This window comes from Bufo gargarizans, chromosome 2 (genome assembly GCF_014858855.1).
Source record: "Bufo gargarizans isolate SCDJY-AF-19 chromosome 2, ASM1485885v1, whole genome shotgun sequence".
In the NCBI taxonomy this organism is placed as follows: Eukaryota; Metazoa; Chordata; class Amphibia; order Anura; family Bufonidae; genus Bufo; species Bufo gargarizans.
The window spans coordinates 530634054-530654407 of NC_058081.1; the positions used below are offsets into that span (position 1 = coordinate 530634054).

Here is a 20354-nt window from a genome sequence, read left to right on the forward strand (position 1 = left end):
GGAAACACTGAGAAATACGCACAAAAATCTGCACAGAAATTTGTCAAACCCCACCCATGTGCAAGTACTATAATAGTCTCTATACCTCCCTCCGGTGACTGCTCAGAGGGATGATTCAGGAATGATTCCCGCGGCAGGACAGAATCGGGGCTATGAATCTGAGTTAGGGTCTCAGTACAATGATAATATATGGGAAGGAAGACACACAGACCGTAAATTAGCAGCTGCCATACAAGTGCACACCATAATATTGCCTCTAGTTACCCCCCAAAACTCCACCAGCTGCGTTCCTGAGAATGGATGGAACTCAGACCATGAATCCTCACAATAATTACTGTGAGTCACCGACTTAACGCTCAGCGCCAAAACCACAAAGACGTGAGAGAGAGAGAAAGCTGATTAACACCTGTAACAAACCAAACGGACTGGTAAATGAAAATTGGATTCTGGTAACAGAGAGAGGGCAAAGAAGAAACTTAATCTGAAATGTAATCATAAGCCTCAGTGGACGGCGGTGGGGAGGGGCGAGTATATTGCACAGGAAGATTGAGACCTCGTCTGCTCATCCTTGACTTATTGTAATGAAATGATGGTTAGGAAAGTGGTGGAAGTCGAATCAATACCATCTTGTTGTTGTAGAACCACTTCTTCATTGACGAGTCCTTTAAAGGTCCTAACAGGCCGGTCTTGTTCTGGATTTTGGCCAGAGTAATAGAATCTGGAACCAAATGAACCAAACCTTGAAAAAAAAAAAAAAAAAAAAAAAAAAAAAGAGTGCAATAAATACAAGAGTATCACATCTTCATCTACTACTGCCACTACTACTACTACATTGTCAGCATCATCACTCATCATCACTTCAATCAAAAGGATTATTCTAGCAGCACCTCAAGAGTATCTGCATTTAATATAATAATTCTCCTCAGTTCTGTGCTCCATCAATGATCATCAGTCACCAGTGATGAGCCCTTTTAGAACAGGGGTGCACAACAAGCCAATGCAAAGTGATCGCTACCACAGTCATTCCTCCTTTTATTAGTTATATTGATTATTGGTAGCCCATCCGTGATTACCCTTGACAGGTAACTTTATGTGATACTCCTCAAAAAATGAAATTACTTAAATATTACTTCATTTCAAATATATTCCCAAACATCTTTGATTAGCTATAATGGCTTGTTTTGTCTAGGGAGCAATCAGAAGAAATAAAATGCCACCGCCACACACAAAACCTGTCCTAATCACACAGCAGGACAAGTTACTTCAGAACAGTGAGGTAGAGCTGTCTCATCCTCCTCTCTGCTCGTCATCATGATCTTGAATTAGGCTACATGCACACGACCGTTGTGTGTTTTGCGGTCCACAAAACACGGATGGCGTCCGTGTGCGTTCTGCAATTTGTGGAACGGCACGGACAGCCTTTAATACAACTGCCTATTCTTGTCCGCAAAGCACGGATCAGAATAGGACAGGTTATATTTCTTTTGCGGACCACGGAAAGGAGCAACGGATGCGGACAGCACACAGAGTGCTGTCTGCATCTTTTGCGGCCCCATTGAAGTGAATGGGTCCACATCTGAGCCGCCAAAACTGTGTCTCGGATGCGGACCAAAACAACGGTCGTGTGCATGAGGCCTTAAGCTAATAAGATCTTCAGCTGAATCTCTGTGGGAATGAGCTGAGCTGAAGTACAGAGAGGACAGACAGGACAGACTGTGGTAATGTGGGGCTGTGGTAATGGAGACTACATACAAGTGCTGCTACTCATTAGCCTCACCCCCACCTCCTCTCTGTACTTTATGTCTCCTCATGAGCTCCATTTCTACAGAGACTTAGCTGAAGACCATATGAAACTATATTCAGGATCATCATCTCTGACAAGTAGGAGAGGAGCATGAGGTAGCAGATTAGCTCAGTGTTGTAACCTGTCCTGCTGTGTGATTAGGACGGGTTTTGTATGGACGGTGGCCATTTTATTCCCCATGATTATTGCTCCCCAAAAGAAGCCATTATAACTAATGAAAGGTATTTGGGAATATATTTATAATAAAGTAATATTTAAGTATTTTAATTTTCTTAATTCCTGGAGAACCCCTTTAAAGATTAAATAAAAGAGACATTTTCTAGATAAAAGGATATTATTCTGGTCTATTAGAGAATGTCTAAGCCCCATGTACTGGGCTTTGAAAGCAGGAGCAAAAGGGAGGCTGATATGTGTGTCCTAGCTTTGCTTCCTTTCCTCTAAAAGACCTAGTGCAATCACTAAAAAACATCTACCTGAGTAGACCTATCCCATAAGACAACAATAATTGTCGTTAGCTGCTACTGATTATATACACACTGTATCATCATGAGTGTCTAAGAAGTAGCGGTGTGGCAGGCGCAGCACTATGAAGTGCCTTTTGCGCTGTGGCATTAGAAGAATTTTGATATCTCTGACTTTTAGTCTAACCAGACTGTCTATTACTCTGTAATTCCTCTAGTGCCGTTCTAAGGAATTAGTAGGTTTAAAGAGCACACCAAATGCTTAAAAATAACTTAATTAACTTCAACTTTTCTTCATATATAACACTGCCGCCTCCGCAGCAGTCCATGTACAAAACACGTGTTGAAAAGATATCACAAAATGGTGGTATGCAGTTAGCAGTAACTATTTGCAGATTGGTTGAGTATGATCTGTTATGGTTGTAAGCAATTTGGATTGCAATATGTTTGTATGGTATTTGTAGTAGTTCACTGTTTGCAACTGTAGCTTGCAATTAGTATTTGTACTTTGCAATTGGTGGAACTGTAAGTAAACACACATAACTGGTTCAATATACAGTTCCAATCACAATACTAACAACAGGAACATTATATAACTGTTTTAAATACCTATTTTAGCCTCTCCTGCTTCCATAAAAACACAGCTCTCAGTGAAGTGAACGTCTCTTCAGCTCCTGAATCTAGCAGCTCCTGCTAGGATAATTCCCAGACAGGCTGTGTGTGAGGCTGGGTGTGATTGGTCTAGACATCTGCCCAGCAACAACAGATTACAACTGTGCTTTCTGTTGTGTCACTGAGCTTACCTTACACTATAAATGAATCTTAAAGGCATATTATCTTTTCTGCTTCTGTGAACACAAAATATAACAGTTATATGACATCCAAAACATGATGTCACAGTAAATAACTCTGCTTTTATCTCTAACACATAAACATAGGGCCTGTATTTAAGTTATTGGCAGGTCTGGCTATATACACATATAAGCTATATAAGCAACCTAGGACAGGTCTTAGCTGGCCAGCTACAAGCAGTGCAGAGATATACATGGTAACGCCATATTTTTCGCCCCATAAGAAGCAGTCGTCCCCCCCCCCCCAAAGTGGAAATGCCCCTGCATCTTATGGTCTTAAATACTAATAAGCGCTTCCTTTATGAAAGTGCTCAGTAGTACTGGGAAGCGGTGAAGGCTCTGTACTTACTGGTTTCTCGTCCTCGGCTGTCGACTGTGAAGGCTGCACACAGCGTGAGGGCGCTCTGTGACCTCACGCTGTTCGCGCTGGTTCACAGCACAGCCGACAGCAGGAGGGAAAAAAAGAGTGCGAAGGTGAGGAGCGGCAGCATCCAGGAGCGGGAGAGGTAAGTGTTTTTTTTTTTTACTTTATGTCATCTGAGGCATGGGGTACATCTGAGGCAATGGGAGCTGATAAAAAGAGGCATGTGGGCTGATATGAGACTGGGGCTAGTCAAAAGAGGCATGTGGGCTAATATGAGACTGGGGGCTGATCAAATGAGGCATAGGTGGCTGATTTGAGACTGGGGGTCTGATCTGAGGTCTGAGTTGGGTCTTATTTATATTGGGGTTCATATCTGAGCTCTGATTGGGGGTCATTCACTTTTGGGTGTGAGCTGAGGTCTGATTGTGGGTCTGATCTAAGGTCTTTTTGTGGTCTTATTAACATTGGGGATCTGATTGGAGCTGTGATCTGAGGTCTGATTAACATTGGGGGTCTTATTGCTGGTCTGACCTGAGGTCTAATGAAAAATATTTTTTCTTATTGTCCTACTCTAAAACCTAGGGGCGTCTTATGAGCCGGTGCGTCTTATAGGGCGAAAAATATGGTATCTCTCTGCATCGTTACTTCTTAGATGCTCCTTGTGATACAGTGTATATATAATCAGCAGCAGCTAACGACATTTATTGTTGGCTAGGATAGGGCTACTCAGGTAGATGTTTTTTAGTGATTGCACTAGGTCTTTCAGAGAAAAGGAAGCAAAACTAGGACGCACATGTTAGCCTCCCTCTTCCTCCTCCTTTCAAAGCAGAGTACATGAAAATAATATCCTATATCTAGCCAATTTCTCTATCTTTTATTTCCTCTTTAAGCTTCATCCAATACAGTCCTTATTTTGGATGACAAGCACACCATTTTTTGAGGAGTATCACAGAGTTGCCTGTCAAAGGTGTTTCTTCATTCTTAACTGGTCTTTTCATTAAAAGGGGTTTTGTCACTTCAGCAAATGATATTTATCATGTAGAGAAAGTTAATACAAGTCACTTTCCATTTTCTTTTTTTCTTCTTTTATTTGTATTAAATGTTTATCTTTTTTTATAATTATCTATATTTTTTTTAATATATTTTGCCACATAACATAATATGTTCAATTGAGGACTTTTTTTTATCCTTTATTTGTATTTTATTGGTTTTTATTTTGTGTTTTCAATTTTTTAAAATCATTTCTTAACTTATTTTTTATATATTTTTTTCCACATAATTTGTCTCCAATAGGTCGCTGAAAGACCTTTGGGAGACAATGAGACTTTTTTTGCACTATTTCCACTGTAACTGGGCCATCCAAATGAGCCCCAGTTACAGGGGAGACCAGCCTCCCGTGTGGACTTTGTACATGGCAGAGCTTATCAGGGTCTACTGACCCTGCAGCTCCACTGCCCCAAAATGCCCAGTGATCATGTGTTCGCCGGGTTCAAACTGCATAGCGCTCATTAAGAGTTATGCCACCTATCTTAGGCTACTTTCACACTTGCGTTCGGGGCTCCGCTTGTGAGTTCCATTTGAAGGGGCTCACAAGCGGCCCCGAACGCATCTGTACTGCCCTAATGCATTCTGCGTGGCTGCGGATCCGCTCAGAATGCATCAGTCTGGCAGCGTTCAGCCTCCGCTCTGCTCAGCAGGCGGACACCCGAACGCTGCTTGCAGCGTTCGGGTGTCCGCCTGGCCGTGCGGAGGCAAACGGATCCGTCCAGACTTACAATGCAAGTCAATGGGGACGGATCCGTTTGAATATGACACACTATGGCTCAATTTTCAAACGGATCCGTCCCCCATTGACTTTCAATGTAAAGTCTGGACGGATCCGTCTGAGGCTACTTTTACACTTAGAATTTTTTTTACAATATAATGCAGACGGATCCGTTCTGAACGCTAGTGTGAAAGTAGCCTTAGGAGAAGGCAAAAGTGCTGATAAACTGCTTCTGTCTCCTCGTCAGCTTCCCCGCTGTCACTGACTGATGTAATCCAGCTCAGTGCGGCACACCAGGCAGAATCAAGGCTGATTACACAATCGGCTGTGTTTCTGGGAGCCGCATGTGGCCCACAGCTTGTGCACCCCTGCATGAAAATGCAGTGCAGTCTGCAGGTACCATGTTATAGAGCAGGAGGAGCCGAGCAGACTGATATATAGCTTTATGGGAAAAGATTCAGTATAAATTGTGTTTTAGTCGTTTAAATCTCAGCTTATTCTGAGCTTTGAAGTCAAGGAGGCGGTCCTATCAGTGATTGACAGCTATATCTGTATAAACAGTCATAGAGGGAAGGCTAACAGTCACTGATAGGACCATCTCCTGGACTTTAAATCTCTGCTTATTCTGAGCTTTGAACAACTAAAACACAATTTATACTGAATCTTTTCCCATAAAGCTATATATCAATCTGCTCAGCTCCTCCTGCTCTATAATATGCTGCCTGCAGCTTAGACATCATGTTCAACAGGACAGGCTCCCTTTGACATGCAATGATTTTCGTCTGTCATCAGTGGTCATCATTCCTCACACATCAGTGGACCAGCCAGTGGAAATCATTTACAAACCACTCAAGATTATCCATAAATTATATATTTTCGTATGAATCATTTGTCAGTAATTTTTATTCTTTTCATTTTTCAACCACCAATGATGATTATCAGTTACCATTGCTCTGAGGTCATCATTCATATGCAATAAATATGCAATAACATCCATCACCAGTGATCATCCTTCATCACCAAGCAGAGGATGTGATTTATGAAACAGTCACAATCATCCTCTACTCAAAGAACAAACATCTGTGGTCAGCAATCATCTACACCCAATTTTCTGCTGGGTTCATCATTCATCTGAGGTCACCGATTATCTGTGTTCATCATTCATCTGCGGTCAGCAATCATCTGAAGCCACCAACAATTTTTTCTCATCATTTGAAGCCACCAATCACCTATGCTCAATATTCATCTGGTGTCCCCAATCTGTGCTCATTATTCATCTGTGGTCACCATTCATCTACAGTGACAATTCCAGTTAATAAGTGGCTATTTACACTCCTCCACCAGTATAACCAGTCCTGCTGGTCACTGACCTTGTTTGTGGCCGATCGACACACACTTGTAGGTGATCATTCGCAGATCTAATCCCTCATGAAGCCAAATTCTGTCCATGAGTTCTACAAGCTGAAGGACAAGCATGTCCTGCCTCATGTCGTCCCCCGTCTGGAGCAGAGCATAAAAATACTTCATTCATTTATCATCTTTAAAGGTCTAAAATCAGTAGAGGACAACAAGCAGAGGCCTGGAGTTCAACATGGCTTGAACTCCAGGCCTCTGCTGAACCACCATAACCTCTTCTGGCAGAGTGTTCCATAGTCTCAATGCTCTTACAGTAAAGAATCCCTGTCTATGTTGGTGTAGAAAACAGCCCTTGGCGTGATCACTAGAAACCTCTCTGTAATGTCCATTCATCTACATTTTGTAAGTAACTCCAGGATAAAATGTAGAATCCAGCTTTGAAGATTAAAATTGGTATATTTATCTCTTCATGTTAAACAGAATCTGACACCACAATCTTGGACTATTTCCTGGAGTAATACTGCAGATCAGAGTCCAGATCACTAGCTTTTATTTTCTTACTGCCCCCTGTTAGCATTCAAAACTGTGCAGAAATACATGGACTGATGTACCTGCGCACAAAAAGTCCTCTCTATTAGGCCTCATGCACACAGCCTTTGTTTTGGTCCGCATCCGAGCCGCAGTTTTTGTGGCTTGGGTGCGGACTCGTTCACTTCAAAGGGGCCGCAAAAGATGCAGACAGCACTCTATGTGCTGTCTGCATACGTTGCTCAGTTCCGTGGTCCGCCAAAAAAATATAACCTGTCCTATTCTTGTCCGTTTTGTGGAGAATAGGCAGTTATATCAATGGCTGTCCGTGCTGTTCCGCAAATTGTTGAATGCACACGGACGCCATCCGTGTTTTGCGGATCCGCAATTTGCGGACCGCAAAACACAACAGTCGTGTGCATGAGGCCCTATGTTAGCACAGCAGTTCAGACTATGTACTTCAATGTAGATTTGAGTGCTGTAAGCAGATTAACAGGAGGAGGCGATCTGTACTCTATTTGCAGCGCAGATATACAGATGTCAAAGATTATGGTGACAGATTCCCTTTAAAGCTGCGCTGGAATGCATTGTCAGTCCCAGGCAATTTTTCTTTTTCACTTCCAGCTTTCCTAGAGCCATAACTTTATTTTTCCATTCACATAGCCGTTTGAGGGCTTGTTTTTGAGGGCAGGAAGCTGGTATAAGAATCCAAATGGGATGGAATTGGAAAAATCCTATGTGCAAAGCTGACCTGTCAGCTCCCTTCTGCGGGTCAGTACAATTACAGCAATAAATTATTTTAAATAAAGTTTTAATATTAAAAAAAACTTTGGAAAAAAAAAGATTTTTTCTTTGCATCTCCATAATCTGACCCCAATAGTTTTTTTTTTATAGTTTACGTCTATGGAGCTGTATGAGGGCTATTTTTTGCGTGGCGATCTGTAATTTTTATTGATACCAGTTTGGAGAGTTTTTGGAGAGGTTAAATAACAGTATGGTTTTTGCCATACAGGATAAATACATGTATATTTTAATAGTACAGGTGTTACAGGATATGGTAGTGAACATTATTTTGCATTTTTATTTTTAACATGGGGAAAGGGGGTAATTTGAATTTTTTTAAACTCCCCCCCCCCCCCCACTGTTTTAAAGTCCCCTAGGGGACTTTAACATGTAATCATTAGATCACTTCTCCTATAGACTACATTTATTTAAGAATGCAGACTATGGGAGATCCAATAAATTCCTATGGAGTACTGCCACCTGCAAGCCTCCATAGGACTATCACTGCGGTTGGCATAACGGCCTCAAGCAGGTTCGAGGCTATCACCAGCAACAGATGGCTTCCGCAATCTCCGCTTGAGGAAAGCGTTTGAACCCCTTGAGTGCAGCGCTCCATGGGGAAAGCCGCCTCAGCTGCCGTGATCACAATTGACCACAGCATCTGAGGGGGTTAAATGTCTGCAATCAGTGTAATCGCTGATCGCAGATATTAGTCTGGGTGTCTGCTGTTTAAAACAGCAGAATCCCAGTGGCTTTTGTGCTCGCTGCGCTCATGAGTGGGCACCATATTTAAAGATTAAACTTCCACCATAAATATATTTTTTACATTTAGAAATAAAGACACCAGTTTTAATCTCTAGTTCTGCTAACTGGCCTGTAGGTCCCCGAGCTATCTGTGCACGGACAAGAACATATTCAGCACACCAGAATTGATCTTCTATATGGGTGAGCCATATCTGCTGTGCTTTCACTGCTTTATATTGTAATTAGATCTCCCTTTAGCTATTTTTACTTAAACTGAATAACTCAAAGCTGTACTTTGGTTATGTCCTTCTTGTATGCACCTGCCTAAAAGTGTACACAGTGGGAGTCATTCAGAAAACGTGTAATTTTCTATCATACAAAAGTTACACATTTTGTAAAATTTTGGGACCTTTTATGTTCATTACCAAGTTTTTAAAAAGTTGTCGGAACTTACCTAAGGGGGCAGAGCCAGCATGGCCCAACAAATTTACTATAATTTACACTAGAAGACTAGGGCAAATTCTAACTAAAATCTATGCTAGCTCCGGCACGTGGAAAGCAGAAGATGCGACAGATTTTAAGAGGCATCCGGAAAAACGATGTTTGTCATGAGCATGTTTATTCGCCTTGGCGACAGCTAGTGTTGAGCGAATTGAAGTCAAACAAATTGACTTTGATCCAAATTTCAGGAAAAATTTGATTCGCCACAAAGTCGAATTTCCTGGTGTTTCATGGTAACAAATACATTTTTCCTGAAATGGCGGTAAAAAAAAAACCCCAAAAAAACCATACCTCATCCATTTGCTCGCGGAGAGGACATCGCGGCCATCTAGATCGGAGAAAAGGCGGCAAATCTTGTGCCTGCTAATGTGTGACATCACCATCTCATCATGCTGGCCATATGCAGTGATGTGCTCAGTGAAGTCATTACGTCATCGAGCACGAGAATTGGCATGTTTCAAGATGGCTGCGACGGCCTGCGAGCAAGTGGACGAGGTGAGTATGTATCTTTTTGGTTTCTAACCCCTGAAAGGCCTCAATATTACTGTCAGATGCTGCAATCAACGTTGCACACAACATCTGGGGGGTTCAATGACGGGAGGCAGCATGATCGCCATTCCCCGTCATTGCACTTGCTATATACAATGGAATGCGATTCATGACAAAGTAGTTCGTAACTAGTCAAATTTCTATGTGAACTTTGGCGAAGCAGCCGAATTGAATTTTTGATAAATTCGCCCATCTCTAGCGGCAGTATACTGCCCACCAATATCCCCAAGTTATTACATAACTGTTCATTTTGCTTTGTAAGTACAAGTCCATATTCACATTGCATTTCATTTGCCATTTCTCTATCCAAGCCTCCAGCTTCCCCAAATCCCTCTGTACCATTATCTTCCTCTGCAAATACTGACATTTTAATCTCTAAATCCTCTACAAAGCCTCCACAGAAGGCCCTCAAAATACGGATCAACAAAATACAGATGACATCCATGTGACATCCTTGTTGAATCCGTTTTTCTGCTCACCCATTGACTTCAATGGCTCCATGAACCGCATTTTGCAGCCAAGAATAGGACATGTTCTTTCTTTTGTGGAACAGATATACGGATGCTGAAAGTGCATGGAAGACATCAGTGTGCGTTACGCATCCGTATGTCCATTCTGCAAAAGAAAGAACATGTCCTATTCTTGGCTGCAAATCCGGAACACGGACCAAATGGATGCAACACAGACATCACACATACGTCATCTGTAGTTTGTGGATTCACATTTTGCGGACTGCAAAATACATACGGTTGTGTGAATGCCCCCTTATAAACATATTTAAAAAAGGATCGCCCAATACTGACCCATGTGGCACCCAACTGGTGACTGGGCCCAATCCTACAATGTATCATTAAAGGAGTTGTCCGAGTTATATTTATTGATGACCTATCCTCAGGATAGGTCATCAATATCAGATCGGCGGGAGTCCGACACCTGGCACCACCGCCGATCAGCTGTTTGAAGAGGGTGCGCGTGCAGTGCCAGCGCTGCCTCCTCTTCACTGTTTACCTTCTCTCTGTTGCATCTGCAGTGGTGAGCAGGTGTAATTACACTTGTATAGGAGCGATCCGTTCTATTGAAATGAATGGGACAGCTTGGGTGTAATTACACCTGCTCACCGCTGCGGATGCAACGGCGAGGAGGTAAACAGTGAAGAGGAGGCAGCGCTGGCATGGCGCATGCCTCCTCTTCAAACAGCTGATCGGAGGGGGTGCCGGGTGTCGGACCCGCGCAAATCTGATATTGATGACCTATCCTGAGGATAGGTCATCAATAAATATAACTCGGACAACCCCTTTAAGGCCCCATGCACACAACCATATTTTTAGTCTGCATCTGAGCTGTATTATTTGCGGATTGGATTGAGACCCATTAATTTTAATGGGGGTTCAAAACATGTGGATAGCACACCGCGTGCTGTCCACATCTGTATGTCCAGCTGTTTTGCGGACAAGAATAGGTATTTGTAACATAGTGTGGATGCAGGAAGAAAACATAAAACAGCCAAAGTAGGCCAACTACCCAGCTTGACCCAGATATATTTTCCATGTTAAAATGTAACTTATTAGCTTAATATTAAAAATCTAAAAAGTGAGCTAACCAAAAAGATTATAAAAATAGCTGTTGGCTGTGTGCCAAACTCGCTTGTCTTTCAATTGTGAGTGATTTTAGGGTGGTAGGGATGTGCACACTCCCTGCACTACCTAAGTGACACTAACAACTCAACTTATTCACTGGCTCATCCTAGTATAATCACTACTAGTGCATGAAGAAGAAAAACTGCTACAAGAGGACATAGTTTTAAATTAGAGGGGCAAAGGTTTAAAAGTAATATCAGGAAGTATTACTTTACTGAGAGAGTAGTGGATGCATGGAATAGCCTTCCTGCAGAAGTGGTAGCTGCAAATACAGTGAAGGAGTTTAAGCATGCATGGGATAGGCATAAGGCCACCCTTCATATAAGATGGGGCCAGGGGCTATCCATAGTATTCAGTATATTGGGCAGACTAGATGGGCCAAATGGTTCTTATCTGCCGACATATTCTATGTTTCTATGATGCTAGAACAAGGACAACAGTCAACTGATTCCTAAGGAATCTGTGACTGTTGTCCTCGTTCTAGCATCATGCACTAGTATTGATTATACTAGGATGAGCCAGTGAATCAACTGGCCATAAGTTGAGTTGTTAGTATCACTTAAAGGGGTTGTCCCATGAAAAATAGTCTACAGTTTTCAAACCAGCACCTGAAACTGAATACTTCTGTAATTGCATGTAATTGAAAATGTAGCATCGCCACTGAGTTATTCAATAAAATGTATAACGCCACCTGCTATTTGTTCTTTTTCTTATTTCTCTGACCTGCTCACTGAGTAGGCCGCACATGCTCAGTTTTATCCTTCAACTACCTCCTGAGCTGTGATAGGGAGAGCTGAGACACGCCTCCTGAGCTGTGATAGGGAAAGCATGGACACGCCCCCTTAGCTGCAGCAAAAAAAGACAATCCCCTTGAGCTGACAGCTTGATATAAATCTAGCAGAGCAATGACTGTGGAGATCTCTGGATCCATGTGAGGTACAGGGCTGGTTCTAGCTTTGTTAGAAATAGGTTGTCATGCACTATATGATGTCTGATTTTCATTAGTCATCGGATAACCTCTTTAAGTGGTAGTGCAGGGAATGTGCAAAACCCTACCACCATAAAATCACTCACAATTGAAAGATGAGCGACTTTGGGACACAGACAACAGCTATATTTTATTATCTTTTTGGTGAGCTCACTTTTTTAGATTTTTAATATTAAAGGGAACCTGTCATCAACTTTATGCTGTCCTCACTGTGGGCAGCATAAAGTATTAACAGAAATGCTGTGTGTCACTCATGAGCTAAAAGTACGTGGTTGCAAAGAACCAGCATCATAATCATTGCAGCCCAGGCCTGGAAAAGAGTAAAATGTATCTGAGAAGAGTCATGGTCAGTGGTGTACCTACCATATAGGCAGACCACGCAGCTGCTATGGGACACTTAAGGAAGAAGGGCCTGCAGTGGAGCAGAGGACCTGCCCCCTAATTGCTCCTGTCTATCTTTCTAAAACTAAAGGACCTTTGATGATGTCATCACAGGTCCTGTAAGGGAACTGCACAGTGTAAAGTGTAGTTCCCAGCAGCAAGCATAGTTCATGGAACAAAGAAGAAACCTGGACTGGGTTGTGGGAGGGTCTATAAAGGGGAAACGGGGGCCCAATTTAGATTCTTGCTATGGGGCCCAGTGATTTCTATGTATGCCCCTGGTCATGGTTATTCATAATCCCCACCCATCTGCTGATGATTGGCAATTCTAGAGAGAAAGGGAGGAAACTAGGTAGAGGATGGTCAGTCATCAGCAGGTGGGCAGGGAGAGCAGGAATTCATGAATAACCAGGACTCTTCTCAGGTGGCCGTGACTCTTTTCCAGGCCCAGTCTGCAATGATTGTGATGTTGGTTCTTGGAATGACAGACCGCTGAAATCAACTCACCTGTCTCTACTTTATACTGCCGTTAGTATTGGCACCATAAAGTTGATGACAGGTTCCCTTTAAGATAATAAAAGTTACATTTTGACATAGAAAATATCTATGTAAAAATGGGTCAAGCTGGGTAGTTGGCCTACTTAGGCTGTTTTGTGAGTGCTGTTGAATACACCTATACCCAGATAGGGTCCTTCTTGGGCATTTGTATAAAATCAGGAAGCACACGGCAGGCATTAATGATTTGTAGACCTTAAAAACGGATACAGTCGTGTGCATGGCGTCTTCCTAGCTGCCCTTGCCTATGTGCGAGTCTATTCAGGAAGGTCATATGAAGAACACAAAACACAGCAGTGAATACAGTTACTGTATAAGTAACACACAGTGCAGGCGATGAATGAGATAAGAGACAAGTCTCATCGCTGTGAGTAAATATTCAGGACAGGCGCACACCTTAAACATGATGTGAATGTTCGGCCCCTGCTGATCAGCGTTGATTAAGGAGATTTTCAGAGGTTTGGCATTGGATTTGAAGAAAGAGCACAACTAAAATGGAAGCAAATAATACAACTTAATAGAAATCCTGTTCCAGCAAAAATCCTGTCCAGTCCTATTATTCGCTGAGAAATAGTGACACTGGAGAAGCCAAAAAACCACTCATGTCCACATGTAAGTCCTCATAATGCATTGTACATGTAATATACTCCAGAGCTGCACTCACTATTCTGCTGGTGGAGTCACTGTGTACAAACATTGCATTACTTATCCTGAGTTACATCCTGTATTACACTCCAGAGCTGCGTGCACTATTCTGCTGGTGGAGTCACTGTGTACATACATTACTTATCCTGTACTGATCCTAAGTTACATCCTGTATTATACCCCAGAGCTGTACTCACTATTCTGCTGGTGGAGTCACTGTGTACATACATTACTTATCCTGTACTGATCCTAAGTTATATCCTGTATTATACTTTAGAGCTGCACTCACTATTCTTCTGGTGGAGTCACGGTGTACATACATTACTTATCCTGTACTGATCCTAAGTTATATCCTGTATTATACCCCAGAGTTGTGCTCACTATTCTGCTGGTGGAGTCACGGTGTACATACATTACATTAGGCTACTGTACTTTGACATTAGCGGCAGGCTGTTCCGGGTGAACAGCCTGCCAAATCCGTGCTGCCACTAGTGCACGCGTGCCGCTAGAAGTCCGCTCCGGTGCCATTCCCTATAATGAGGAAAGGCTGGAGGTCCGACCGCAGCACGGCAAGCACGCTGAGAGACGGCCGGAATAAAACTACGACATGTGGTAGAGTCGAATGGGGCCAGAGTGGAATTCCAGCGGCACGCGTGCACTAGCAGCAGCACAGATCCGTCAGACTGTTCACCCATTGGAACAGCCTGCTGGAGAAGGTTGCCGCTAATGTGAAAGTAGCCTTACTTATCCTGTACTCATCATCCTGTACTGATCAATGAGTTACATCCTGTATTATACTGTACACCTCAGCTGCACTCACTATTCTACTGGTGGTGTCACTCTGTGCCTACATTACTTATCTTTTTCTAATCCTGAGGCTACATGTACACGACCGTGCCGTTTTTTGCGGTACGCAAACCGCGGATCTGCAAAAAACAGAAGCCGTCCGTGTGCCTTCCGCAAGGAACAGAACGGGCAGCCATTGATATAACTGCCTATTCTTGTCCGTTTTGCGGACAAGAATAGGACATGTTATATTTTTTGGGTGTGGCCGCGGAACGGAGCAACGGATGCGGACAGCACACGGAGTGCTGTCCGCATCTTTTGCGGCCCTATTGAAGTGAATGGGTCCGCATCCGAGCCACCAAAACGGCGGGTCGAATGCGGACTCAAACAACGGCCGTGTGCATGAGGCCTGAATTGCATCCTGTATTACACCCCAGAGCTGTTCTCACTATTCTGCTCGTGGAGTCACCATCCACATACATATCATGTACTAATCCTGTATTACACTCCAGAGCTGCGCTCACTCTTCTACTGGTGGAGCCAATGTTTTCATACATTACTTATCCTGTACTGATCCTGACTTGCATCCTGTATGAAACTCCAGAGCTGCGCTCAATATTCTGCTGGTGAGGTCACTGTGCACATACTTATCCTGTACTAACACTGAATTACATCTGGTATTATACCCAAGAGCTGTACTCACTATTCTGGTGGTACAGTCACTGTGCACAAATACTCCTATCATGTCCCCCTCCCACAGTCCCTTCTGTTCTTACATCTCGGTCAATTCCTTTCACAACAATCCCAGGGTCCAGGGGAAGGCGACAAACTCCAACTTCTTCAAAAAACCTGTCAATGTCATTGAGTCCGAGCTTCAGAGCTTCCTGCAGAGAAATAATCTCATGAGTTCACACAGACAGAAAGATACAGAGAGGGAGGGAGGAGGAGAGGGGGCGTACAGGAGAGAGGAACAGAGAGAGCAGTAGAAAGATAGAGGTGAGGAGACCGCACAGGTCGCACACCCTTAGGGTCTGTATAATGCAGCCCTTTTTGTGTCCAGCTCAACCAGACAAGGCAAGCTGCAGTGAAAGGTGGCTATGTCGCTCAGCATACAGATGCAGCAGAGCTGAGGCTGTCTCCTTGCTCAGCTCATGGTGTTATCCTTGTGTAGGCCTGCACATGTACTGAGGACTGCGGGGAGACCTCTGCACTACGGACTTTAGCTCTAATGTATTTGTAGATTGTGAAGGTGATAATATTCGGAGCACAGATACAAGGCCGCCATTCTTATGCATTGGCGATGTCTTATTTCGGTCTGTCAAAAACAGCACGGCCCCAGGGTATTGTGAGGTGCCTTTATCTCTACAAAGGAAGTTCTGACTGAACTCCAGATAAAAGACAAGATGGAGAAAATTCATCATCACAAGGAAAGAGCAAGCTGTGAGCCGATGTGCCCGCTACCACTTTATCCTGTCTGTCAGAAACTTTGTGTGCGTTATACTTCACATCTACAGTGTCCGTCCTTGGCGAGACACGCCGTGATAATACTGCTACATAATTCCCAGAAAAACGCTGGTACAACAGGAGGATCACCATTACTGGAAAATATCAGAGAAACCTGACGAACGCATGAAATCCCCCACTGAATATGTCTTGTACTCCAGTCACAGCCAGATCTGCAGCCACTATTCTGCTGTTACACCATGTCTTATACTCCAGTCACATCCAGAAGTGCAGCACTATTCTGCTGCCAAATCATGTCTTATACTCCAGTCACATCCAGAAGTGCAGCACTATTCTGCTGTTACCTCATGTCTTATACTCCAGTCACATCCAGAAGTGCAGCACTATTCTGCTGTTACATCATGTCTTACGCTCCAGTCACATCCAGAAGTGCAGCACTATTCTGCTGTTACATCATGTCTTATACTCCAGTCACATCCAGAAGTGCAGCACTATTCTGCTGTTACACCATGTCTTATACTCCAGTCACATCCAGAAGTGCAGCACTATTCTATTGTTACCTCATGTCTTATACTCCAGTCACATCCAGAAGTGCAGCACTATTCTGCTGTTACCTCATCTATTATACCCCAGTCACATCCAGAAGTGCAGCACTATTCTGCCGTTACATCATGTCTTATACTCCAGTCACATCCAGAAGTGCAGCACTATTCTACTGTTACATCATGTCTTATACACCAGTCACATCCAGAAGTGCAGCACTATTCTGCTGTTACATCATGTCTTATACTCCAGTCACATCCAGAAGTGCAGCACTATTCTGCCGTTACATCATGTCTTACACTCCAGTCACATCCAGAAGTGCAGCACTATTCTGCTGTTACATCATGTCTTATACTCCAGTCACATCCAGAAGTGCAGCACTATTCTGCTGTTACCTCATCTATTATACCCCAGTCACATCCAGAAGTGCAGCACTATTCTGCTGTTACATCATGTGTGATATTCCAGTCACATCCAGAAGTGCAGCACTATTCTGCTGTTACATTAGGTCTTATACTCCAGTCACATCCAGAAGTGCAGCACTATTCTACTGTTACATCATGTCTTATACTCCAGTCACATCCAGAAGTGCAGCACTATTCTGCTGTTACATCATGTCCTATACTCCAGTCACATCCAGAAGTGCAGCACTATTCTGCTGTTACATCATGTCTTATACTCCAGTCACATCCAGAAGTGCAGCACTATTCTGCTGTTACATTATGTCTTATACTCCAGTCACATCCAGAAGTGCAGCACTATTCTGCTGTTACATTATGTCTTACACTCCACCACTTTATCCTGTCTGTCAGAAACTTTGCGTGCGTTATACTTCACATCTACAGTGTCCGTCCATGGCGAGACATGCCATGATAATACTGCTACATAATTCCCAGAAAAACGCTGGTACAACAGGAGGATCACCATTACTGGAAAATATCAGAAACCTGACGAACGCAGGAAATCCCCCACTGAATATGTCTTGTACTCCAGTCACAGCCAGATCTGTAGCCACTATTCTGCTGTTACACCATGTCTTATACTCCAGTCACATCCAGAAGTGCAGCACTATTCTGCTGTTATACCATGTCTTATACTCCAGTCACATCCAGAAGTGCAGCACTATTCTGCTGTTACATCATGTCTTATACTCCAGTCACATCCAGAAGTGCAGCCACTATTCTGCTGTTACATCATGTCTTATACTCCAGTCACATCAAGAAGTGCAGCACTATTCTGCTGTTACATCATGTGTGATATTCCAGTCACATCCATAAGTGCAGCACTATTCTGCTGTTACATCATGTCTTATACTCCAGTCACATCCAGAAGTGCAGCACTATTCTGCTGTTACATTATGTCTTATACTCCAGTCACATCCAGAAGTGCAGCACTATTCTGCCGTTACATCATGTCTTATACTCCAGTCACGTCCAGAAGTGCAGCACTATTCTGCTGTTACATCATGTCTTATACTCCAGTCACATCCAGAAGTGCAGCACTATTCTGCTGTTACATCATGTCTTATACTCCAGTCACATCCAGAAGTGCAGCACTATTCTGCTGTTACATCATGTCTTATACTCCAGTCACATCCAAAAGTGCAGCACTATTCTGCTGTTACATTATGTCTTATACTCCAGTCACATCCAGAAGTGCAGCACTATTCTGCTGTTACATCATGTCTTATACTCCAGTCACATCCAAAAGTGCAGCACTATTCTGCTGTTACATTATGTCTTATACTCCAGTCACATCCAGAAGTGCAGCACTATTCTGCTGTTACATTAGGTCTTATACTCCAGTCACATCCAGAAGTGCAGCACTATTCTGCTGTTACATTATGTCTTATACTCCAGTCACATCCAGAAGTGCAGCACTATTCTGCTGTTACATTATGTCTTATACTCCAGTCACATCCAGAAGTGCAGCACTATTCTGCTGTTACATCATGTCTTATACTCCAGTCACATCCAGAAGTGCAGCACTATTCTACTGTTACATCATGTCTTATACTCCAGTCACATCCAGAATTGCAGCATTAATTTGCTGTTACATCATGTGTAATATTCCAGTCACATCCAGAAGTGCAGCACTATTCTGCCGTTACCTCATGTCTTATACTCCAGTCACATCCAGAAGTGCAGCACTATTCTGCTGTTACATTATGTCTTATACTCCAGTCACATCCAGAAGTGCAGCACTATTCTGCTGTTACATCATGTGTGATATTCCAGTCACATCCAGAAGTGCAGCACTATTCTGCTGTTACATTATGTCTTACACTCCAGTCACATCCAGAAGTGCAGCACTATTCTGCCGTTACATCATGTCTTATACTCCAGTCACATCCAGAAGTGCAGCACTATTCTGCTGTTACATCATGTCTTACACTCCAGTCACATCCAGAAGTGCAGCACTATTCTGCCGTTACATCATGTCTTACACTCCAGTCACATCCAGAACTGCAGCACTATTCTGCTGTTACATTATGTCTTATACTCCAGTCACATCCAGAAGTGCAGCACTATTCTGCTGTTACATCATGTCTTATACTCCAGTCACATCCAGAAGTGCAGCACTATTCTGCCGTTACATCATGTCTTATACTCCAGTCACATCCAGAAGTGCAGCACTATTCTGCTGTTACATTATGTCTTATACTCCAGTCACATCCAGAAGTGCAGCACTATTCTGCTGTTACATCATGTGTGATATTCCAGTCACATCCAGAAGTGCAGCACTATTCTGCTGTTACATTAGGTCTTATACTCCAGTCACATCCAGAAGTGCAGCACTATTCTGCTGTTACATTAGGTCTTATACTCCAGTCACATCCAGAAGTGCAGCACTATTCTGCTGTTACATCATGTCTTATACTCCAGTCACATCCAGAAGTGCAGCACTATTCTGCTGTTACATCATGTGTTATACTCCAGTCACATCCAGAAGTGCAGCACTGTTCTGCTGTTACATCATGTCTTACACTCCACCACTTTATCCTGTCTGTCAGAAACTTTGCGTGCGTTATACTTCACATCTACAGTGTCCGTCCTTGGCGAGACACGCCATGATAATACTGCTACATAATTACCAGAAAAACGCTGGTACAACAGGAGGATCACCATTACTGGAAAATATCAGAGAAACCTGACGAACGCAGGAAATCCCCCACTGAATATGTCTTGTACTCCAGTCACAACCAGATCTGCAGCCACTATTCTGCTGTTACACCATGTCTTATACTCCAGTCACATCCAGAAGTGCAGCACTATTCTGCCGTTACATCATGTCTTATACTCCAGTCACATCCAGTAGTGCAGCACTATTCTGCTATTACATTATGTCTTATACTCCAGTCACATCCAGAAGTGCGGCACTATTCTGCTATTACATCATGTCTTATACTCCAGTCACATCCAGTAGTGCAGCACTATTCTGCTGTTACATCATGTCTTATACTCCAGTCACATCCAGTAGTGCAGCACTATTCTGCTGTTACATCATGTCTTATACTCCAGTCACATCCAGAAGTGCAGCACTATTCTGCTGTTACGCCATGTCTTATACTCCAGTCACATCCAGAAGTGCAGCCACTATTCTGCCGTTACCTCATGTCTTATACTCCAGTTACATCCAGAAGTGCAGC

General features: G+C 43.1%; 1 protein-coding gene across 1 annotated transcript in view; it reads right to left on the bottom strand.

Moving 5' to 3' along the window:
• The window catches only part of PIK3C2G (phosphatidylinositol-4-phosphate 3-kinase catalytic subunit type 2 gamma), a 102273-nt gene that overhangs the window by 14294 nt on the left and 67625 nt on the right, over nt 1–20354 (bottom strand). The window contains exons 23-26 of the mRNA XM_044277501.1: nt 15475–15582; nt 13664–13756; nt 6616–6745; nt 624–739 (exon numbers count right to left, since the gene is read on the bottom strand). Of these exons, the coding sequence (XP_044133436.1) occupies nt 624–739; nt 6616–6745; nt 13664–13756; nt 15475–15582 (447 nt within the window). The remainder of the gene's footprint in view (nt 1–623; nt 740–6615; nt 6746–13663; nt 13757–15474; nt 15583–20354) is intronic.